This window comes from Dromiciops gliroides, chromosome 2 (assembly GCF_019393635.1).
Source record: "Dromiciops gliroides isolate mDroGli1 chromosome 2, mDroGli1.pri, whole genome shotgun sequence".
In the NCBI taxonomy this organism is placed as follows: Eukaryota; Metazoa; Chordata; class Mammalia; order Microbiotheria; family Microbiotheriidae; genus Dromiciops; species Dromiciops gliroides.
Window position 1 is genome coordinate 698,901,732 of NC_057862.1, and position 24,630 is coordinate 698,926,361.

General features: G+C 51.4%; 1 protein-coding gene across 1 annotated transcript in view; it reads left to right on the plus strand.

Moving 5' to 3' along the window:
- The window catches only part of TDRD15 (tudor domain containing 15), a 91,614-nt gene that overhangs the window by 22,805 nt on the left and 44,179 nt on the right, over positions 1-24,630 (plus strand). The window contains exon 6 of the mRNA XM_043981331.1: positions 2,332-2,445. Within this exon, the coding sequence (XP_043837266.1) occupies positions 2,332-2,445 (114 nt within the window). The remainder of the gene's footprint in view (positions 1-2,331; positions 2,446-24,630) is intronic.

A 24,630-nucleotide genomic window follows, 5' to 3' on the forward strand; every position in this document is an offset into this window, starting at 1 on the left:
CTTGGTGGTGGGATAATAGGCAGGAGGCTGTTGGCGAGATTGGAGAGTGTGTGGGGGTGTGAAGATGTAGAAAGGTAGGAGCCCCAAGAAAAAGACTGTTTGATCCTGGAGGCCAGAGGGAGCCAATGGGGTTTACTAAGGAGGTGACATGATCAGACCTGCCTCTTTAGAGAAGTCACTTTGACAACTGAGTGGAGGATGGATTGGAGGGGAGAAGCTCGTGCAAGCAACAGCCCATGTGTGGTGAGATGCGGGCCTGCCCCAGAGGGGTGGCAGCCACAGAAGAGAGATGGGGCTTATGGGAGACATTTTACCAAGCTCTGGAGTCAAGAGGACGTGGCAAGAGAGATCGTAAAAGGGGGTTGAGAGAGTGAGAAGTGGAGGACGACCCTGAAATTTTGGACCCTGGGGGATGGGGACGACAGTGGTGGGAAAGCTCTGGCCATGCCCATGGGCCATGCAGTTCACCATATCCATCTGGTAATGAGAAGCACAATAGGACCCTGGTCAGGAGAGAATTGTGTGTGGAAATGGAAGGTGAATCCGCAGGTTCCCTTCTGGGGGTGAATTTGGAGAGTGCTCACCCAAATAAGGGACCAGTAGGTGTTCACATACAAGGTGGGGGTCGTTTGGTCAAAAGAAGTACATGGATGAATAGTTCTGGATCTGAGGGTGTCAACTGTGCCTGTGGTTGAGCAGTAAGAAATGAATGAAGGGAAAATAGACCCTACAGAGAGGCGAAACTTGGTAGGTGCCCAGATGGCTGTGAGGGAGACACTGGCTGACAAGAGAAGAGTTGGGGCTGTGTCGGGAGGCAGGGTTTTGTGAGTGGGGAAGATGATGGTGAAAACCAAGAGGTTTATCTATGCAGCAAGCCTTTCTTCAGCCCCAGCTGTGATCCGGGGTGTGAACACCAACGGCTGGCAAGAGCAGGGGAATCCTGGGAAGAAGGTAGTCCCTAAATGGAACCTTGAGTGAGTTGGGGGTTTCAAGAGACTGAAGTCAGGAGAGAGGCCGTTCCAGGCCTGTGGATCAGCTTGTGCAATGTCAGGGAAATGAGAGATGGGATGTTGTGAGCAGCAAATGGCCAGCTGGGCTGCATGGTGGGCAGGTGCTGGAGTTGGGGGGCACCAGAGTAAGATCATCCAGCAAAGATGGGGTGGGCTGGGCTGGCCTTTAAAAGGCTAGGCCACAGGGTTTGTATGTTTACCGAAGAGACAATTGTTAATATGAATATAAGAACCACCAGGATTTGATGGAGGTGCCTTATTATCCAAAAGTATTTTTTATGACTGAACTCCAAACTGGACCCAGATGGATAGCAGATTAGTCCCTACCTGGTGACTTCTTTCCCCAGGACAGCGAGTCCCTATCTTGTGGGGACATCTGGGTGTCTTCATGCTGGCCAGACTCCTTTTTGGAATCCTGTCATCCTATCATGGCGCTTCTCTATGTCCTCCATACTTGTTATAACTGAGATTGTTAAAATTGCTCTGCGTTACATCCATTCTTGTCACAGTATTTGCTTTTGGGTCGATTTGTATCATGCTAATGAAACTGATGACACCTGTAACCAGTGAGCAAAGACAACCTTCAGAAAGGGGGAGTCTCTGAGCACCCTTCTTAGGAGGGGGTCTCCACATGATCATGCTTCTTTCTTCTTGGGACAAAATAAATGGGTATTATGTTTTTTCTGTCTGTCTCTGATCTGTTTAATTTTTTGTAGGAGACGGGCAAATAAAACCTATATTTAATTTTCAGCACATTGTTTATGTTTTCAGGGGCAGACATCAAAAAGTAGTCCCTTAGAAATGGAAGTCTGTCGATTCTGGGACCAAGGCCCTAGCTGGATGGATTGAGTTAGGAGCAGACACAATGGTAGTCATCTCTTTTCAGAATTGTCTTGTTTGAACCTAGCAAGCTTTGAAATGAAAAGACATTGAGTTGTTTGGGCCAATACTGCTGTAGAACTTAAGAAGAATGATTTGACCTTGATTTCTGTGTTTTTAAAGAAGGATGAGTAGAGTGTAAGAAAACTCTATTTCTAAGTATATTATCTGCTTTAGAGAAGTGAATTCATTCCTTGGTGAAAACAGATGAAAACCAGCTGCTCTTTTATTGCAGTAAATGGGACTAAAATGGGTAAATCCCCAGCTCCCCCCACCCGCAATGTTACCATGTTAGGATTTAAGTACCAAGATTCTCTTCACTGAAGAATGTTTGGCTCAAACAAATTTCACAAAAGGGACTCATTTGACTTAACCCATAATTAGACGAGTGGTGCATTAACCCTCACAAACCCAGAGCTGTTTTGTTCCTCTTGTTTTTCAGAGGAGGGAGGTGAGAATTCTGGTCACTTATGCATCAGTTTGCCGACCACTGTTCAAAAGGAAACTCGTTCTGGAAGCCTTGAGGCCTGCTGCAGTTCCGCAGGGTATGATGAGGGTGAGTACCTGCAAAGAGCCTGAATGACAGAATTTCCTGTTCCTTTCCCCTCCCCACAGTAGCAGTGATTGGACTCATCTGATCTAGTAGGCGTTTGAGGACTGAGTCAGCCGCTCTTCATGTTCCCTTGGGGCAGGTGTGAGGCCTGGAAAGGGAATGGGATGTATTTGCAAACGAGCCCAAGATGCCTGGGAGAAGTACAGAGCAAGCTGGCTTTGGTGAGGCCCTTTCTGGCGGTGTGGAGGCTTCTGAGTGTTGAGCATTGGTTTGAGCTGGATGTCAGGCTGGAGCCAGAGCAGGGGAGGGCTTTCCAGGCATAGGAAGGAACCTCGGGTGAAGGTGTATAGGTGACGACCAGCCGTGCGGGGGGCCTCTGTAGGCAGAAATGAGGGCCAGTGTGGTGGGAGGGGTGGGAGTGTGAGGAACTGTGGTGAGGTGGGGTATTGGCAGTGTGACTGGGCACTGAGAACAGGGCGAATGCCAGGCCCTGCACTGCAGGGAGAGACTGGAGGCTTTCCAGGTGGGGAGTGACGGTGCCAGCCTCAGACTGGAGAAGTAGAAATCTGAGTGAGAGTGAGGGAGGACCCTGGGGCGAGGCTTCGGGAGGGCACCTCGTTCCCCAGAGAGCGCTGCTCCCTACTCGCGGTCAGCACAAGACTTAATACCTGATTGGATGTGAGAGGAGGAGGGCGTGCCAGATGCCTCATCCCAAACAGAGAGGAAAAGGTAGAAATTGTGACATCAGAAGCAGTGATGAGCCGGGGCTGGGGGGGATGCCCGTCTGGTGCCCAGGGAAAGTTGTTGGAGGGACAGACCAAGGCCAGAGAGACAATGGTTGGAGCTAACAGTCATACAGAGAAGAGGACCGGTGCGGGCGGGGCCGGAGGGCACCAGGAGCGCACTTGTCTTTAATACCATGGCAAAGGAAGACGGGTCCCTTGTCCTGGCTTCTTTCTGCTAACAGGTCCACTGAATAAAGATGGACAGAAGGCCCCGGATTGGGTTATCTGGTCTTGGAGAGACCAGCTTCTGGGGACAGAGGATCCCTTCTTGTTAGGCCGCTCCCTCTGATCCCCACCCCCACCTCACCTGGCTCACTCCCCCTGCTTCTCCCCCGCCACACGAGTCCTGAAAGAGGAAAGGGGGAATAGTCCTTGCTCCTATTGCCCTGTCTGGAGATCCCTCAGCAGACCCTCTTCCTGTGGGCTTTGGTCGTATCCAGAATAAATACCCGCGTCTATCACCTCAGCCACATCCTGGTGTCCGTCATCTGCTGGCTCTGGGTCATTCTTCCTTCTCCAGGAGGCTGGTCCTTGGCTTCCCATCTCCTTCCAGCCTTAGGCCAGTTCCTCAAGGCACATGCCTCCCTTCTACCTCGGCTGTACCCAGGGCTTTGCCACGGCCCACAAGGCTCCTGAATTTCCTGGTCACTGTTGGGGACCCTGCCATCTTCCCACACATTCTCTTGGTTCCCAGATACAGCCTTTTCACACGCACAGGCACACATGGGCGCACGCACGAGTTCAGGCCCTCATTTCCTCTCACCAGCCTGTATTTGTATGTTCACATCTTGTCTTCCCCTGTAGAAGGTAGGCCCCTGAAAGGGCATTTTCAGCTTTTTCTGTGTGTGCCCAGTGCTTGTCACACAAGGGCTGAGTCAGTGCTTGTTGGGGGCTTGATTGACATCTGCTTATACAGATTAGGAAAGAAATGGGGCAGCGGCTCCGTGATGTGGCAGAGGCAAATGGAGCCCTTGTGTGGTAGGGCATCGGCACGTTGCGAAGCAGCAGTTCTGACAAAATGTAGGCCGCGTGAGGTAGAAGACGGGCAGGTGGAAATGTGGTGATGGGCGTGCAGAAGAAGAGCGACTGGGGAGCAGGCTCGGGATGGAGAGGAGGTCCTGGCTCCTTGGAACAAGGTTCCCTGGGAAGTGCTCGTCACCTTTCAGTCTGTTGGTATTTCCCCCTCTTACAAGACCATGGTCTGAGCTGAGATGTTAAGGGCCGTCTGATTCGGTCTCTTCATTTCGGGGAGGAGAGAAGTGACTGCCTGCGGCCCTGGGGGTTGTAAGGAGTAAAGGCTGATCTTCTGATGACAAGCTGGGCTTTTACACTCCAGGGAATGGTGTCCTGTGTGGCCCTTGTCCTCTCCTTAGGGTCATGGTCTTCCAAGCTGTCTCCTGAGTAGGCCGTCCTGCCCCAGTCCCTCTTTGGGCCTTCTGAGGAAGAGCTGAGTCTGGGCAGCCCTTGCTGACCCGTTTGTCCCTACCTTCCAGGCAGCAAACAGGATGGACGCAACAGGCGTGAGGGCTGTGAAGTCTCCACGATAAGGCCACGGAGGAGAGTACAGTCCTCACAGCCATAGTGTTGGGGAGAGGGGGCCAGTCACGGCCCCCAGCTGCCAACCACCTGCTCCCCTCGAAGGCAGATGAGCCAGCCTACCTGGGAGCAGCAAGCCAGGCACCCTGAGGGAGGGCGGGAGGCAGAACAGCCCCAGCAAGTCTGCCACCACCCTCCCTCCCCCCCCCCCCCCCCCCCCGCTGCCTTGACTACCATCTCCCCCCTGACCTCGCTGGAGACAGCCCAGGCCCCTGAGCCCGAGCACCCCCAGCCATCATCCTGGGAAGCATTCCCTGGGGAGAAGCAGCTCGAGGCAGGACAGTTCCTACAGGAACCTACGGCCCAATGGCTCAATCTCAGGGGAACCAGGGAATCTTTCCATCTGACCTGTAGCTGAAAGCTTCCCTACACGTTGTCTCCGACTGGAACGTGAAATGCTTTAGAGCAGGGGCCGTCTGGTTTTCCTCTCTGTGTCCCCAGCACTTGGCACAGTGCTTGGCAAGGGGAAACACCTGATAAAGTCATTCATTCATTCATTCACCTCTTGTCTCCCTACCCTCAAGTCCATTCAGCTCAGCTGCGTGTATTGTATTGACATATTCAGGCACTGTCCTGGGCACAGGAAGGAACGGGGACAAAGAGGAAACAAATGGCTCCTGCCCAGTGGTGAGTGGGATGGGGCAGTCTGCAAAGAAGGGGACCGGGTGTGAGGAGGGTGGAGGCCGGGGAGAGAGCGGCCAGGTAGGGGAGAAAGCTTCCTGGAGGAGATGGCCCCTGAATCGAGCTCTGAAGAAAGCTGGGGATCCCAAGAGGTGAGGGTGAGGAAGCACAGGGGCTTGGCCTGGGCTGTGGCACAGCCAGGAGATGGACCAGGAATGGCCACCAGGCAGGTTTGACTTCGATGGAGGGTCTAGGAAGATGGGGGAGAGGAGGAGAGAATGACTTCCCTCGAGCCTGGCTTAGGGGGTGGGAGCCAGATTGGAGGCATGCTGGAGTAGGGGGATGTCATGAGAGGCCTTTGGCACAACTTGTTCCCCTGCTTACGGTCAGCAGAGTCCATTGAGAACACTCGGGGCGTGAGCGGGTGCCCTCAGTAAAGGGAGACATGGCTCTCAAAGGGGGCATCCTTAAAATTGGAGTTCCTGAGTGATGGGAAGAGTTGTGGGTATTGAGCATCTTGCAGTGAAAAAAATCAAGCCGTGTGCATTTATCTAGCACTTTCTTTGTGCCAGACCCCCTGCTAAGCACACTGGGAATGTAAATATGGGCAAAAATCTTCAATTGTCAGGGAGTGAGACAACATGTAAACGTTCCTTGCAAAGGTCCAGGGATAAGGATGGAGAAGTTAGGATTGCAATCTTGGGGCCTTTCCTGGAGGCAGAAGGCACTGCCAGGTGTGATTTGAGGTCTGAGGTGACTTATAAGATGAGGAACAGAGGGAGAGAGAGAGTTGTATGGGAATGCTTGAGAGGTGAGAGGAAGGCCTCTGGGACTCCAGGGACCTGGGGCGGGGCAGAGTGGGGAGGAAGCCCCATCTTAGGAAATGTCAAGGTGGTTGGTAGGACATTCTGGTATTTATTTTGGGAGCACTGAGGACACAGAAATAGTGGTTAGACTCACTTGTGGAGATCAGTAGGAGTAGAGTTTGTGTCGGTCAGTATTCTGAGTCCTGCAGGGCAGCAAGTACAATTTGGATACTTTGGTACCCAGTGAAGAAGGAATGAAATCTGTCACACATTTAAGAAGGGCCCACTGTGGTCTGGGTCCTGGCCTAGGGGCTGGGGACTAGCAAGACGTTCTGACCTGGGGAAATAGGACGCCCATAAAGTGACTAACTACAGATAACTACAGTGTCGGTGAATGAAAGCTGGGCTCTGAGGCCGAGGTGAGCAGAGGACAGAGGCTGGCAGAGAGAAGGCCTTGACCTGGTCACCAGGTGAGGGAGGGGGAGGAAACAGAAAAGCCATTCCTGGAGTGGTGTCTTAGAGACCACAGGGAGCCCTCTTCAGATCTGCCCCTGAGGACAGCATTTTGGGCGCTGAGGGAGAAGGTCCCCGGGGCGGGGGGAGGCGCGGGGGGGGGGGGGGTTGTGTAGGTGCTGTCTGTGTTAGCCGACAGTGGCACAGCCAGATCCGCAGTATTCCCAGATCTACTCTGTGAGGGACGATGATTGTGGGAAAATAGCATCCAGAAATGAGCATGACCAGGCACTGAAAACCGCCCCTTAAAAGTTCATATGGGTCTGATGGCATTGCTGTCTACATACGGGACGGAAGTGGTCTTGTTTGAACATAACATTTGTTATTTTCTTGTAATAAAATATCAAATAATTCTGTGGTTTCTTTCCTTAGCTGTTGAAGATGCCAGCGATTTTCTTCACTTAGGGGATATGCAGCTGAAGAAGAATTGCATTTCATGAGGAGACTTTGCTTTCCCGTCCATCTGGGAGGTTTTGTTTTTGTTTGTATTTTTTTTTTTGGTTAAACTCTTTAAATGAATGTTGAATTGAAAAGATTTCACAACTTTGGCTTTTAAACCCAAGTTTGATCACTGTCCCAGTTTCTGTAGCAGTTTTCATTTGTCTTGTATCTTTCCCAGGGGGATGTTTTATATTTGCCAATGGGAGAAATAGACACAATTTGGAAGGGTATATTTTGCTAAGTTCCTTTAGAGAATGGAATTTTTTCTTGTTTTAGACAAATTTAAAGTAGTTTTACGCTTGTGTAAGCCCGATGATACTGCTAAAATAAAATGTTTCTTCTGGAAGTCCTTGTCAACTTTAAATTTAGAAAGTTTTAATGAAGTAACAATTGCTGGAAAGCAGTTAATTGGTTCAGATTTAAGTGGCACACAAGTAGAACAACTTCAAGGCAGCAGGAAGCACATGGCAGATGTCGGACTGGCTTTGGTTTCTCATTGAATTTGTCTTTTTTAATTAGATAATTGTTTGTTTTGACAGATTTTGGCTGCTTTGTATGGTCCTGATACATGTTGAGGGAAAATCCCAAAAAGATTATTTTTAAAAAGCCGTTTGATTTTTAAAATACTTTTTTTTGGTGTTGGGATTTTGGGGCAGTTAGGTGGAACGTCTGGCCTGGAGTACATCTAGCCTGGAATAAGGAGGGACCTGAGTTCTAATCCAGCCTCAGTCACTTACTAGCTGCATGACCCTGGGCAAGTCATTTAACCCCGTTTGCCTCAGTTTCCTCATGTGTAAAATGAGCCGGAGAAGGAAATGCCCAAGCACTGCAGTATTCCTGCCACAAAAACCCTAAATGGGGTGATGGAGAGTCAGATGTGACTGAGACAACGTAACCAAAACTTGGGCCTTGACTCTGCTTTGTTAGAAGCCCCTGTAGATTTTTAGCTTGGGCTGCTGGCAGGTAGCCCCCTGAGAATGGCAGGGCCCAGGAGGGGAACATCAGCAAGAAGGGGCACTGGGCAGTGCAGGGGTTTAGACAGACTCCTCAAGATTACATTGTATTTGCTTCTCCTCCCGTCCTCCGTCCCTTTTCCTCCTGAATAGATACTGCACCAAGTCTCCTCGAGTCGGCCCCATTTCTCAGCTGTTCTAGATAGGACTTCTCCTGTTCTTTGCCACAGATCATTCCTTGGTTTGAAGTTGCCTTGGTGTGTTCAGATATTGGACTTTGGCACACAGTTAAGTTTTTAAAATACAGAAGTATTCATTCTTCTCATTTTGAAAGTTAAATGAGAAGTTTGTTCATTGTCTTCTTTAGAAACGCCTCTAACAAGCTGTTGGGTTCCTTTTTCTGTAACCAAGTTGCATGTGAATTACATGAAGTGTTGAAGAGGGACTGCAGAAAACGAGCTAGAATTCTGCCTCCCTAAAAACCATCAGGACGGAGTCTGGCAAAGATCCATTTGGTGCGAGTGCATTTATAGGTCACACTTGAAAGAGCAAGAGCCAGTCCTGGGTCTTCATTTTTGTTGCTTCAGGGTTTTCCTCCCGTTTTTGAGGTCGTTTCGGCCATTGAGGGACTTTATATGTGAGTGGTTTATAAATATGAAGCTCCATTCGCAGCATCACCAGAATTGTTGGCATTTAATTTTTAAGAATCGGAATTGTTCTGTATGATAATGCATATCATGTGTTTTTGTTGAACAACTTCAATGACACTGAAATTCTTGGGTGAAAAATGGCAAATTCATTGAAAAAAATCATTGTTAATGCTTGGTTTCTTGAATGCAGCATCTGTATTAAAGCGTTTAAATGACATGCAACTTGAGTCTGACTTTTGTTGAGCTTCTTTCTTGACGGTGAAACAGTGAATTGTACAGAGACTGAATTAACTTTTCAGTTGATTTCCACTAAGTCTCAGATGCTAGTTTCCTGTATGGATGCTCTTGCTCTAGTTTTCCCAGTGACTCTGCCCCAAATGCACCACCTCCGTATTCAGGGACTCCCACCAGAATCTGTTGGCTTTTCACCTGTCCCTCTTCCCTCCCTTGACCCTGGAGTCCTCTCCTAGGCCCTCTCCCTTAGACTAGCCACTCTCTGTCTCCTTTTCTCTTCATCCCAAAACTCTACGCTGCCCTCCCTGCACCTGTGCCGGCCGAGCTTCAGCCTCGGGTCGTTCTCACCTTTGCACCTACACATGCACGTGAAAGAGGGAGAGAGAACCATGCAACTGCTGGGACTGTCCACGGTGTTTGTTAACACAGCCTCAACCAGGCACCCTGCTGAGCCTCCACTGTGGCTCTTCTGCACCGTGGCTCCCCCTCCCCCACTCTCCCTGCCTCCTATTTTACAGAAAAATGGCGGCTGTTTGCTGTGGGTTCCCTCTTCTCCCCTCTGCCTCATTTCCCATGCCTCAGGTGTCCTCTGTCCTTCCCCTCTGTCTCCCATGAAGAAGTGCCTTACCAGGGCAGACCCCTCTGTCTGCTCAAGACCCCATTCCATGCCGTCTTCTGTCATGATCACTCTCTTATTTTCAGTCTCTCCCTATCTCCCGGCTCCTTCCTCCTCCCCACTGACATGCCCATGTCTCCCCATCTTCAAAAACCTTTCGCTTGACCCTTCTGTTCCCCACCAGCTGTCCTCCTATATCCCTTCTCCCCGTAGCTAAACTCCTCTAAAAGATGGGCTTCAAGGAAAGACTTAACATGAAACGATGCTGAGTGAAGCGAGCAGAACCAAGAGAACAGTGTATCAGCGTCACTGTGTGATGGTCAACGTTGGAAGACTTGGTTCTTCTCAGCAGTGCAGTGACCCAAGACATGGGCAAAAGACTCATGGTGGGAAATGCTCTCCCCATTCAGAAAAAGAGCTATGGCGTCCGAATGCAGACTGAAGCAGACAGTTTTCACCTTCGTTGTTGTTCTGTTCTTGCTTTTTTCCATTTGTTCTGATGCTTCTCTTACAACATGACTAATGTGAAAGTATGTTTAACATATAACCTATATCAGACTGCTTGCTGGCTTTGGGAGGGGGGAAGGAGGGGAGCTCAAAAAAATATCTTTACATGTAATTGGGAAAAAAAACCTTAAGCAAAAAAGACAGGCAGCGAGAGGTTCCTCCACTTGTCCTCCTCCCTCTCTCTTAAGCCCTTAAAGTCGCGCTTCCAACTTGTTCCTTCCCCCCAAACTGCCCTCTCCAAAGTGACCGGTAATCTTTTAGTTGTCAAAGCCGGTGGGCCTTTGTCTCCATCCTTATTCTCCTTAGCGCCTCTGTAGCCTTTCCTGTGGGTTACTCTCCCTTCTCTCTAGGTTTTGGGGACGCTCTCTCCTAGTTCTCTTTGAGCTTCTCTCTCTGCTCCTTGGCTGGATCCTCCTCCAGACCCCGTGCCCTGTAACCTCGGGTGGGCCTCGGTTCTGTCCCGGGGCCTCTTCTCTCTCCCCTCTGTACTCCTTCACTTGGGGGTCGCCCCAGAGCCCTCTCAGAAGCAGGACTGAGCTGGATGCCCAGTAGACGGCTCAAACTCAGCCCGCCCGAGCAGAGGCCTTGGTCTCTCCTCCTCCCTTTGCTGTTGCCGTGGCAGCCGCCGCCACCCTCCTTGTCCCTCGGGCTCCCAGCCTGTGAGTCAGCCTGGAGTCCCCGCTTTTGCCCCGTAGCCAAGCTGTCACCAAGGCCTGTCGGCTCCTTTGTGGCAGCATCTCTCTCCTCTGATGCCGCCCCTGTCCCTGCCTTGGTGCGGGTCCTCGGCCCCTCACGCCCGGACTAGGGCAGTTGCTGCTAGGGGAGGGTCGGCCTCGAGTCTCCCCCCCTCCAGTCTATCCTTCATTCAGCCACCAAAGAGATGCAGGTCTTACCATGTCACCCCCACCCGGCAAACTCCAGTAGCTGCATATTCGCTCTGGCATTCAAGGCCTTTCCTTTTCTGATCCTTACACCTTGCTCTCTTCAGCCCAGTGACCCAGGCCTCCTGGCCTGCCCACAAATGGGACACTCCATCTCTGGACTCGGGGCTTTCTTGGGCTTGATAAACTGCTGACTTGTGGTTTCACTGAAGTCCTGACTGCAGTCTCACCTTCCACAGGAAGCTGTTCCCGGCCACTCTTCGTTGTAGGGCCTTCCCTCTCCTGTCGATGCTCTATGTGGCCTGCTGGATGCATATCGTTTGCATGTCGGCCCCTGCTAGTTTGTCAGCTCCTGTCTCTGGCCTCCTTGCGTAGCCTCACACTTGGCACGCCTCCCAGCACAGAGTAGGTGCCTCATCGGTGCTGTGAAGGTCTGATGGACTCGCAGCTTTTCCAGTCATTTTCCTCGTGTACGACTTCTACAGGGTCAGTCCCGTCTTCGGGGTCCTGTGGCATTTCTCTGGCCCAGCTGACTGACCTCTTCCCAGCCTCTCTGCTTATTTCTGAGAAGCTGGTCTCTCTGAGCCAGACCCCGTGGTCAGCTGCCATCTCCACACCAGCTGCTCATTCTTGCCTCCGCGCTCCTCTCTTATCTAAAATTGGAAGCAGCGTCTTAGAGGTGAGTCGGCCGGTCTCCTTAATATACAGACGTGGAAGCTGAGAAGTCCAGGGCCCCAGGCCCACGAAGGTAGGACACTTGGGAATTTGGGTTCAGACCCAGGTCCTCCGGCTGTGGCGCACAGGCTGCCTGGTGTTCACTCTTTGTCCGTCTCTACCAAAGGATCCCAGCTTTAGAGTTGGAAGGAACTTTTAAGATCATTGAGTTGAACTCCCTAATTCTACTGAGGAGAAAGTTGGGGCCTAGAGAGCTCATGACTTTCTCCAAGTAAGGGAGAACGTCCCCATCTCTGTTCCAGAGGCCTTCCACTAGTCAATTCAGTTTACATAAATACCTCCACCGATGCAGATTGCAACTTCTCTGTAGTTGGCATGGCCCCCAAATTTATTTCTCCCCCGGCCCTCCCCGTGCTGAGGTCAGCCTCTGACCTCCACCGTAGTGTGCCCCTGACGGTTGTCAGACTGGCTGTCACCGAGTCTTTCTAATTTGGCAGAATGGTTAGAGCTTGTCCATACTCATCTGTCACGTCTGGCTCAGTTAGGTGAATAATCCTTAAGAGCCTCTGGTATCCAGGACACATCACTGAACACCTTTAACCTGATCACTGCTCAGTGGCACGCTGAGTTATTGCTCCATTATGGCATTTATTATAGCAAATGCTTGGCTGTCCAGTGCCCTCGGGGACTGAATCACTGAGTAGCCAATGTCCTTTCGGAGGACCCAAGATGGATCCTGCTAGGCGCCAGTCAGTCCCTCCCCTCCCCCTCTCTCTAATCAGTCTATCCAGGCTGTCCAATCATCTGTCCAATTTATGTGTCTATACCCATGCCGTGTTGGGTGAATGTCTTCCTAACCTGTGACTACTGCCCCGTGTGCTGAGGAATGCCTGGAAAACCGAACCCGTTGCAGTCGGCGTTTCTCGTGTGGCCGTGGCCTAGTAGTGCAGGCTGCCGCCCTCCACAAGAAGGGTCCTGAGGACTGTGCCAACAGCACAGATTCTGCCCAGCCAGCCCCCCAGCCCCCGTGGGGAGGGGTCATTGCCCGGGGCTCGGCTTCCCGGCAGCCTTCCGCAATGAGGACGTGCTGCAGTGTGGGTCACTGGACAGACCTCGTTGGAAGGCCGTGCGTTTGTGACCTGGAGGCTTCTGCAGGCAGTCAGTGCTTTGTTACCGTTGACGATTTTCCAGTGATGTTGACTGACCTCTAGTGGCAGGAAGGCTTGTGCTTACACCCCGCTTCCATTCCTCTCTCCCTTCTTTCTACCTTTTAAAGAGTATATTTTGTTACTATCCTTTAAAATCACCCCCCAATTGTACTTATGTTGGGTGGATTTGTATCTGACGCAGATATTACAGATTGTAATAGCAGTGGACCCTGCTCTCGCTTCTCAGGGAACACCTGTCTGCTGCTCCTCCAGGTTTGCACCTCCAACCTCAGGGGTGCCCAGGGCTCTGTCCTGGGCTCTCTGCTCTTCTCCCCCCGTCCTGCTTCCCTTGGGGGTCTCCTCAGCTCCCTGGATTTAATGACCATCTCTGTGCTGAGGACTCTCAGATCTCCCCATCCTGTCCCACTCTCTCTGTTTACCTCTGAACTCTCATCTCCAACTGCCCTTCAGAGTCTAGAACTGAACGTCTGTCTCGGAGACATCTGAAACTCCAAATGGCCCAAACAGAACTCGTTATCTTTCCTCCTAAACCCTCTTCCCCTGCCCCCGTTCCCTGCCCTATTATGGTAGAGGGCAGCACCCCACTCCCAGTGCCCCAGCCTCCAAACCTGAGAGGGATCCGGGACTCCTTAACCTCCCCCCTCCATATCCTAGCTGTTGCCAAGGCCTGCAGAGTCTACCTTGGCACCATTGCTCAAATAGATCCCCTTCTCTCCTCCGACCTTGCCCCCACCCTGGTGCAGGCCCTCATCATGCCACACCTACATGATAGCAGGAGCGGCTGGTGGGGCTGCCTCAAATCCACCCTCCATCCAGCCCCTAAGATGCAATTTGGATCGGGCCCTCTTCCTCCCTCCCCAGCCCCCACACTCAGTAAACACCCTCCTCTCAATTTGGAAATCCCTTAATCTTTCCTCCAGTTAGAAATCTGATTGGCGGATTTTGTATGCCGGTTTGTATCCTCTTAGTAGTTTCCTTTTAATTAACTGTTCTTCACTTGATTCGATCTGTATTCAGAGTCTTGGGACTGGCTGTGCAGTCCATTGACTTTTTTTTGGATTTTTGGGTGAGGCATTTGGGGTTAAGTAACTTGCCTAGGGTCACACAGTAAGTGTAAAGTGTCTGAGGCCAGATTTGAACTTGGGTCCTCTTGAAGCCGGGTCAGTGCTCTCTACTGCACCACCCAGCCGCCCCGCCGTTGACTGGTTTTTGTGCCAGTTTTGCTAGTAAATCCTATGGTTCAGATGATGTTGATCCAATTGTTATCAATTACCTGCCACGCCCTTTTGCCTGGGATATCCTGCTCTGACCACTGATCTTCCTGGCTTCCTCTAAGTCCCAGACAGAATCCCGCTTTCTACTGGAAGTCCTTCCCAACCCCTTTTAATTCTCACGCTTCCCCTCTGTTAGTTATTTCCTTTTTATATATTTGTTTGCGTGTTGTCTTCTGTGGTGGATTATAAGCTCCTTGAGGTAAAGATTTCTACCTTTTTTTTTGGTATCCCTAGCACTTAGCACAATGCCTGACACATAGAAAGAACCTCATCAATGTTTATTGATTGACTAATGGATCTCCTTGCTCAGGCTCTGCTGTTTGGAGCGGCTCCTTCCATTTTCTTTCCTTCTTGTCAAATTCTCCCCTACCTTAAATGGCCAGACCCTCTCCAGAGCCTTCCCAGAACCTAGATCCATTCACAGTGACCTCCATGCAAAAGGAGGTGAGGTAGTAGGAAAGCCCCTTGCCTCCCCAATAAGCTTATCTTAGATGGACATGGAGCCTGTCTTGGCACTGTTGAATCAAATTCCCAACATACTGAAAAAACTAACAGGTGCGATTTGTGAATCACTGTGGCATGCTTTTGAGAGCACACAGAGAATGGGTTGGAGAGGGCGAATGTTGTCTCTCAGTCTCTGGTATCTGAGGCCCAAAGGGCCCCCTTTGTCTGCAGGGCACCCCCTTCTCGCCTCCACCTCTTGAGAACCCCTCGCTTTGTTCAAAGCTTAGCTTAGATGTTGCACCTACACGTGATCCTTCTCACTTCTCCCTAGAGTTTAGTGCCTCACACTCCCAATCACCTGGTACTTAAAAGATCCAGTTGGTTCTCATCATTTGTTGTAGTTCTGTTCTGTGAAGTCAACATGAAATTAGATTAGCAAACACTGTCAGTTCTACGGAAATATGAGTTAGATTCCTTCACGCCTTGGGTCAGCATTTCCTTCAGCACTTTGTGATGTGGCCTCACGTACAGATTGGTGCATTTCCCCTTCCTTTTTCTGAATGTGGATTCACAAATAGCCAACTGATGGCCAACAGCCTTGTCATTTATGATGAAGTAAAGCTTGTCTGACGTGGGTGTTTTCTCCAAAAGTCACATCATGGCCTTCTTAGGCCCTACACTCGGGCTGTTCTAAACGGCCACATCAGCGACTCAAAGCACAGACGTGAAGACCACGGCACCGGATTGACATCAGAAAGGATACTTGATGTAGTGTGGAAGCTGAACCAAGAAGGCAGTGCAGCTGCGGCTGGGGATGTGTACGTCGGCAGCTTGGATCTTTCACAGCTCTGGGTATGTTCCTGAATGACCAGGAGAGATCCATGAGTATTAGTTTTGGGGGTGAGATAAATGGCGAGTAGACAGATGTGCAGTAGGAATCAAGGAACGATAAGGATCGACTGCTTATGTAGGGCATGTTTTCTCCCTGATAAAACGTAAGCTTCCTGAGGGCAGATGCGATTTCATTTTCGTCTCTGTAACCCCACTGCCTGGTAGTTTGGGGCACGTGGTAGGTGCTTAATAAAGGTGTATTAATCATTGATTTTCTGTTTTGTAAACTATGTTCATAATTAACGAGCGTTTATTTCCCTTCCCACCTCCCTCACTTTGAGAAAGGGAAAAAAAGACACTTAAAAATGAGACAATGCATGCAAGTACTGTCTATGACTGTCTTAATTTTGTTCATTTATCAAGTTTTTCCCTTCCTCCATTCCCTTTCCTTCACTGAGGATAAACAAGGAAAACAAAACCTTTGAAACAAATAAGTCTGGTCAAAGAAAATGTGTGTCTCATTCTACATCTGGAGTCTGCTGCCTCCTCTTTGTCAGGGATGGGCGGGCGGCATTCTCCATCACCATTGCTTTGGTAAGACTTCTTAAGCCTTGCAAAGCTGTCTCTTTTTACGCTCCTGCTGTTCCAGTATCCGTGGTTCTACTCTCCTTACTCTGCCAACCCTGTGCTCAGCCTTCTCTCGGAGTTAGCAGCAAACTCTCCGCACTCAGGAGCATTGTAATCTTGGCATCAAGTCTTCTGGTAGTCACCTTGCCTTGGGGCTGCAGCTTTTGCTGAATGTGAATGTTTAGCTTGGAGAGGATGTCTCAGATCAGTGCCACCTTGGTCACTCTGGACTCCTGTCTCCCTCTATTCCTTACGGTGATATAGTCCATTAAATGCCAGTGTTTGCTGTGAGGATGCACCCATGAAGCTTTATTTCATTTAGAGCAACGGGAGACAGTATTGGTGGTGCACGTCATCCGCAGTAGGTGACCACCACTGTTGCTGTTCCCAGCTCCGTTCCTTCCAAGGACTCCCTGCCATGTCTGGTGGTCTGAGCCTACTCTGGCATTAAAGTCATGCTCTTTAAGTAGAATGGAGGAATTGGGATCTCGGGGTCAGCTCCAGGGAAGAACAGGAACCTAGCACTGTGGTGGCGACTCCAGAGGGAGAGAAATGGAAGCCTTGGGGACTGTGGTGCTATTTTTCTTCCCAGGAGAGGGGATCTTGGAGCGGACCCTAGAGGGGAGACTCTGTGGCTGTCTCTGACTCCAGATGGGGGTCAAGGCAGAGAAGTGACCCCTGGGGCTGTTGCTCTGATCCCGGGGCCAGAGCTCTAGGATGATGCCCTCAGGCACAGACCCAAGAGAGGGACTCACCCGACCAGAGCCTGCTGCAGAAGAGGACCCAAGGCATCCGTTTCCTGTGACTTCTTGCTGACCCCTTCCAAAGCCTTTTTTCCTATTGATGGTTCACTTCACACACATTCTTCTGTCCCAAACACTTGGTCTGCCCTTGGGCTCTGAGGAAGGCTCAGGCTCTCCTGCTTGGCCCTGTAGGCCTTCCCTGTAGGTGCTTCCCTGTGTGCTCAGCCTTATCTCACATTTCTCCCCTCCACGAATTCTGCACTTTTGTAGCCTCCCGCCCCCCCCCCCCCCCGGCCTTGGCTTGGGATCCTCCACATCGGATAAGGCCCAGACGCCAGCTTCTTCAGGAAGCCTTCCTAATTCCCCATCAGGAATGACCTTTGCCACTTTTTAGGCCTTTTGAAACTAGGCATTTGTATTTCTTTAGTGTATCTGGACATAGCGATGACTAATGAAATGAAGAAGGAGGCATTTATTACAGCTTACTAAGTGGTCGGCATTAGAGAGACAAATACAATCAAGTGCCTGCTGTCAAGAAACAGTCTGATGCATCTCTGGGGGTGTGGGGGCCAAGGAGGAAGTTCTGGACAGAGAAGTCATGGGGATGGTAACTGATGTCACCAGGCAAGTGTGACCTGATCACTGTTCCCAGAGCTCTGGTTGGAAAGGAAGGAGGAGAAGGTACACAGGAGGGAGGCAGTATGTGTGGGGGTGGGCTGGGGAGGGGGGCCTGGGGTCTGGGCTAGAGGTGGTAACTATGCCCAGTCCAAAGGAGGCCAGAGCTGTGGGCATATGGCAGCTTGGGAATTTCCCATCCTTCCTGGATGTTACCAGTCCTTCCTCTGAAGTACGTGGTAGCAATCAAGTAAGCATTTCTTAAGTGCTTCCTATGTGCCCCACAGCATCAAAGGAATCTGTTTAACACAAGAATGACCAAATGAACTCTGCCCAAAAGGCTATAGAACCGTGCATACCCTTTGATCCAGCAATGCCCCTCCTAGGTTTACATCCCAAAGATGTCCCCCCAAAAGAGGAAAAGCCCTATTTGTACAAAAATATTTCTAGCAGCTCTTTGTGTGGTGGCCAAGAATTGGAAATCAGAGGAATGCCCATCCATTGGGGAATGGCTAAACAAACTGTGGTATATGATGGTGGTGGAATATTGTGCTGTAAGAAATGACAAGCAGGATGATTTCAGAAAGGCCTGGAGAGACTTGTATGAACCGATGTAGAGTGAAGTGAGCAGAACCAAGAGAACATTGTGCACAGAGACAGCAGTAGGGTTTGATGAAGAACTGTGAATGACTTAACTATTCTCAACCATATAAGGATCTGAGACAATCCCAAAGGATCATTGATAAAACACTCTCCGCCTCCAAAGAAAGAAGTGATATATGGATGGAGCACAGACTGAAGCGTGCTATTGTTCACTTTCTTTCACGTGGTTTCCTTTTATTTATTTTCTTGTACAAAATGACTAGTATGGCCATGTTGGACATAATTGCACATGTATAACCCATATCTGCTTACCACCTTGGAGGGGGGGGAGGGAGGGATACATTTTGGAACTCAAAACTACAAATAAAAATGTTTCTTATTTAAAAAAAGAACAAGACTCTCCATATGGATCCTTATACTGGTAAGTCTGTTCAGAGCTCTGCAGGGGCAGGCAAGGTCTCCTGTTTTCCTCCTCCCCATACTTGGCCATGCTGCTGATGCCCACAACAGGTGCTTAATAGAAATGTGAAGGGGGTAAAGCTGGCTTTGATCTCTGTGGCGTCCTTCCTAGAACCAGACCGCCTATCGCCACTAGGTGCCCTCAGCTGAACACATTGTGTATGTATGGCTGAAGTTTGGGCCTGGTGGAAGGCGGTCATTTTCCTCATCAGCGCCACAAACAGAACGAATCCTTCCCTACGGCTCAATGGAATTCCATCACCTTCATCTGCTGCAGCAGGTTTAGCCATTCTGCAGTCGATGGGCACGTCCTCAGTTTCCAATTCTTCACCCCCCCCCACCAAAAGAGCGGCTATGAATATTTTGGGACCCTTGGGTCCTCTTCTTTTTGCTTTGTTCTTTTTGGAGTATGGGCCTGCTGTCCCCGGGCCAAAGGGCACCCGCTATTCTGGGCACACAGAGGAGGAAACTGAGGTTGGGGACGGGGCTTAGGTGACTTGTTTGTGATTGAACAGTATCAGAGATGGGAACCCAGCATGCTTTCCCCTCTTCAGAGGCTTTGCTGCTCTGGGACCCGACCCAGGTCATCCTTGGTCAAATCTCATGCTTGTTCCTTTCAGACAAGTGGCCTCTCGCTCGGTCTCCTCATCTTTGCCCACATCTTTATCACAGAACAGAAGCCTTTCATTTATTTGGAGGTCACATGGTGAATCAGCCAGTGCCTCTGAGCATGGCTTGAAATGAAGGTAGAAGCTGGACAGCTGGTGTGGCTCCTCGGCCTAACTGCCTCCAGCCCCAATTGCTCATGGCTTGCGGGGCACAAGATTTGGGGGCAGGCGTGTTGGCCAGAGACGGACTATTCAAAGTGGGCTCTGCTCCCAGAACACACCGGTGCAGAGTCATTCGCTGCAGGGATGAGCCCATCCCCAGCGAAGCCCAAAGTCCTGTGATGAGGCTGTTTGGGGGGCTCTGTTTCCTGAGGAAAGATGGGTCACGAATCAACAAGGTTTCTGTTTTTCGTGCCCCAAATTCAGAACGTGGATGCTGAAATATTCCATCAGCTGGACGATTTACTGACCCCACCCCCACCCCCAACCTACATCCCACATCCAGCCCGCAGTCCAGCCCAGTATTGTTGGCTCTCTTTGAAGTACCTTTCTTTCTGATTTGTTCTTTTCCCTTATGCTCACCCCTCAGGCTCAGGCCCTAATAACCTCCCCCCAAATTGGCGCCCTACCCCCAAGCTCTCTCCTTTCCCCTTTGTCCCTCCAGCCCCTCTCCCTGCCCCCTCACATGCTCGTAGCCCTCCACAGACCCAACCTGACAGTCACTAGTTGGGTAGGGGGTGTCCCCCCATGCTGGGAGAACGCGTGGCTGGTGCCAGTAACATTGAGTGATTGCTTGCCTTGGCACCGATCCTAGTGGATTGGGGTCGGTCCTGGCCTGCCCGCCTTCCTCAGCCCCTCCAACACCGACTGTGCGTTGTAGCATCTTTGCCTTTTCAGGGGGTGAGTGGTAGCCTCCTGCTGCATTACTAAGAAGACCCATTGAGCTTGTTGGAGAAGGGGCAGTGTGGTTCAGTGGAAAGGACCATGAATCTGGAGCTTGAGGCCTCGGCTCTGGCTACTTACCGATCTGGACCTTGGACCAGGTCTTTGCTTCCCCCCACCAGTGACACAGAGAAGCTGGACTAGCTGCCCCTTGGGTCCCTTCCAACTCTGCTTCTTTGTCAGAACCAAGCAGTTCTTTGGGGCCTGTTTGTCTCTTGCTTGTGGCTTGAGGGTCCCCAGGCCCATCTGGGGAAGACGGAGCCTCTGTGGGCTTAGAGAAAGGTCCCGTCCTCCTGAACGGTGCCCTGGTCTCAGCCATGCGACGCAGAGGCTAGAGACTCTGCCATGACCTCAGTGTTCAGCCGCCTTCCATCGGTGATGAGGGGACAGCCCCAGCCTCCCAGACGGGGCTCCCCTTTTCTGTCCCCGAGCTATATATGGGGCTTTCAGTAAGCATGCCCCTGCCCCATAGACGGTTGATAGGAAAGGAGAGGAGCCCAAGAAAGAATTCAGTTCAAAAGGGAAGTGTGGGTGTATTTATCAGATATCCCCCATCCCCTCTTGACAGGCGTAGACCAGATTGGGAACCCTTGGCATGAGGCAGGGGCCTCCGACGTGGGCCCTGTGGTCAGCAGTAAACAAGAATACAGAACACCAGTGTGTGGCCTGAGGGGCTGCCTTAGGGGGAGCAGCTCTGCCCCCTCATCTAATTCTCCCCACTTCCCTCTCCTTTCTCCCCACTCCTCTCTCTCCTTTCCCTCTCCCCCTTTCTCTTCTCTCTGAATTTGTCTCTTTCTGTCTCTAAACCTGTCTCTCCTCTCCTCTCTCTTTGTCTCTCCCTCTCCTCTCTCTCTCCCACTCCCTCTTTTTGTGTCTCTCTGCTTCTGTTTTTCTGTCTGTCTCTGCCTCTCCCCCCCTTCCCTCTTTCTGTGTCTGTCTCCTCCTTCCCACTGCCATTCCAACAGCTACAAGGAGAGGCCGTGACCGCCAGATGGAGATGCAGCACCAGTTTTCTAGGGTAGCCGGGCTGATGTCTGAGGCGAGGTCTGGGTGGCCTTGGCCTCATTTTCTGGTGCAGGCAGCTCCCCTGGGCTGAAGAAGCTCCGGGTGGGGTGTAAGAGAGAAGAGCCCGTATGGGGGGATGGGGGCTTGGGCAGGGGGAGGAATTGGGGGTGCAGAACAATGTGCGCTGGACTCATCACCGTCTCAGACCTTTAGGGGACCTCGGCCACCTTCCAGGCCTACGTCACCCCCCCAACAGTTGTCTGACGATCGCTTACTCCCAGTGTGATCTGAGATCAGTCCCTTCCCTTCCCTTCCTGAAGGCCATCGCCCTCCCCCCCCCTCCCGCCTCTAAATGCCCGTCCTAAATAGGGACCCTCCCTTTAGCTCCTCCTTTCTAACTTTGGACCAAGCACAGAGAACAAGCAGACCAAGAAGGGAGGAACGGGGAATCTATTAAATGACACACTTTACACAGATCTGCAGATTTATGAGGCTCTTAGGGAAGTTCCCTTCTCTTATCCACCGAAGGAGGTAAGAGCAGATAGAAATGGGGGCTCATCTCTCTGCACTCCTGGCCCTTCTGTTGCTGGCAGCCCCCCGCCTGCCTAGAGGTAGCTGGGGTCTGATGACCCTGTCTTTCCTGGGGGTGCAGTGCCCCCGGTTCCTTTTCGGATGGAACCTGCTCCCAGGAGGGACTCACTTGCTCAGTCCCAGTCATTTCCTACCATGACATGTTGTAGACCTTAAGCACATGGGATGAGCCTTCATGCTCGGCTCAGTCTGGAACTTGTAGTTTTACCCAAGAAAAAACAACTGACGCCTGTGCAGAAATGTACCTAGCGGCGGGCCTGTGGCCAGGGCTACGTCTTGTTAGCACAGAGACAGGAATAATCCCTCACCTTCAGAGGGAACCGAGCCTTGTCACTGCCCCCAGAACACAGACCCCCAAATTAGCCGAGGGCCCCTTGGGCTTGGTCTAAGCTAAATTCGAAGCCCAAATGAGACAGACGGGTTGGGTCCAGGAAGAGCCTTGGGCTTGGAAGGTCAAGGTGTGGATTCTTGGTGGTCCTGGCCCTTCCTCAGCTGCCCAGGCTAAGAGAACACCCACATTTCCTATTCTGAGGCTGAGTGTGGTATTGCTTGGCATGACATTCACCTGGGCCCCTCAGCAGTGACCGAGGAGCGGGAACTTACCCACGGAGAAAGGGAAGACAAGAGCTCCAGCCCCAGGCTCGGGAGAAAGTTCAGGAGCAGGAGGAATTGATTTGATTTTGAACCCCAAGAATCCTCGCTTCTGGGTACTCTGGGTCACCCACCCCGGGGCCCACGGCGAGCACTGGCAGAAATGCGCCTCCAGATCGATGCTGCTGTCTGTTGCCAAGGATGGAGTAGGGAAACCTGAGAGTTAATTCCCCGACCCTGGGGCAGGGAGAGGCTCTCCCTCCCTCGGTCATGGAGACTGTGCATTTGCTCTTCTGTGGTCTGTGCGCTTCCGTGCACTTGGGTGACATCCCCACTGGATCCTAAGCTTCCAGAGGGCAGGCCCGCCTTCTTTGTATGCCCAGCTTTTAGTTGGTGCTGGGCACACATAAGCCCATGGTAAATGCTTGTTGGCTGCTTGGACACCCCTCTTCAGTGCTAAAACGTAAACACTGATTTTCACTTTCTAAAGGGGTCTGCGATCTGGGCCTTTCCCATCGGAGCAGGAGCCCTTCCCATGACTCCCCAGGAAGACATGCTCATGTGGCCTCACCCCCTGACCAAGAGCCCATCGGTCCCGCCTGCTCGGACATGGCCCGGAAGCCCCAGTCCTGTTTTCAGAGGTCATCACAGCTGGCCGGTCACTTCCCAGATCTACTCTTCTCCCCTGAGGTCTTCTCCAGCTGCTGTGGGCAGCCACAGGGAGGAGACGCCCTGGTCGCCAAGGCTTGCACATTTCTGTGAATCCTTTTTTCACTGTGCTCACCAGTTCCTACCGGAAGGATCGTTTGTGTCCCCAGAAATGACCCAAACTGGGTGGTGATCACCCAGGGCATGAGTCTCTGTTGCATCCTGCCCAGGAGCCAGGGAAAGATGGCAGCTGCATAAAGGCAAGGAGGCAGGACCTCCAGTCGTCCCAATGCATTCTTGAGAATTCTTATGGATAGCTGCCTCTCCCATTTGGGGTCAGCCGGTTTTAATCCGAAGCACAGAAGGGAGGCACAAACCCTAAGGGTAGGTCCCCAAGCCTCCCTTCCCCCCTCAGAGCTCAGGTGCAATGTCCCTTCACGGGGCCTCATGGGATTATTCGTGGGGGTCCTCAGGAGAGTCTCTGTGGTGAGCAGGCATTGATCTGGAACAGCGATGTCACAGGTAGGCATGGGGGAAACTCCCCCCACCAGAGACTTCTGAGGTCACCCCACACCACCAAGAGGGTCCAGCCTGGCGTCAGGGGCTAGATGCAGCTCCAGGCCGGCTTGCAGGTTCTCTCAGCCAGTGCTGCCGAGCCAAAGAGAAGATGTGGGACAACATCCCTTGTGTTGGATCTATTTACGTTTCAGGTGGAATGACAGCTCCCTACAGGAAGTTATTCCTTGTGACCCACCAGGCTTGGCCAAGGGTTTTATCTAGAAGCCTTCCCCGACCTGACCGGCGGCCACATCGTGGGTTCTGATGGTACCTCCCACCCAGGACAACATAAGCTGCTTCAGCAACAGGCCAAACGTCCGGCTTGTTTGTTTGGATGAAGGTGCAGACCCTCTGCCACCCGGGTTAATCAATCAAGGCAAGATGAAGTTTTCAATTCATGCATCAGGTGGTTTTTGCCCCACAACATCTTCCTGAGGTGAGACTCTCTTCTCTTAGATTGGGTCCACAAAGAAAGGGACTGGAAGGTTGAGAGGCTGCTCAGTCATTGAGCCTCCTTGTAACAGGAATCCACGTATGCCCTCAAAGGCCCGCAGGGTTTGTGTCTTAGCTGCAGCCCATCTTGTCTGTACTCATCACTTCTTTTTTTTTTTTTTTTTTTAGTGAGGCAATTGGGTTAAGTGACTTGCCCAGGGTCATACAGCTAGTAAGTGTTAAGTGTTTGAGGCCAGATTTGAACTCAGGTCCTCCTGACTCCAGGGCCGGTGCTCTATCCACTGCGCCACCTAGCTGCCCCCTCTACTCATCACTTCTCAAGTGTTCGTTGAGTGGAGTCACGTCCGGTCTCCTGAATGCTGGGTCTCTGCCGCTCATCAACAGCCTGTCTTCTCCACACTGGGAGGGACTCGAGTCATCATGTCCTACCAGTCAGTGAGTAGGCTTCCCTCTGCACCAACCCTGACAAGTGGGGTCTCTGCTCCAAGACTTCCAGTGATGGGCAACTCACTGCCCCCTGAAATGACCATTTCAGCTCTGATTATGAGGAAGTTCTTTCCAACGTCGCCCCCAGATCATCCTCCCTGCTGCTTTCCCCAGGGGATCCTAGTTTGATCTTTGGGACGAAGCAGCGGGGGCTTGACTTGTCATCTTGGGCCTTCGAATCCGTGAATGCCTTGAATGAAAAGAGCTCGCATTTCCACACGGCGCATTATCTTGCTGAGGCCTGAAATGATGTGATGGTGTCA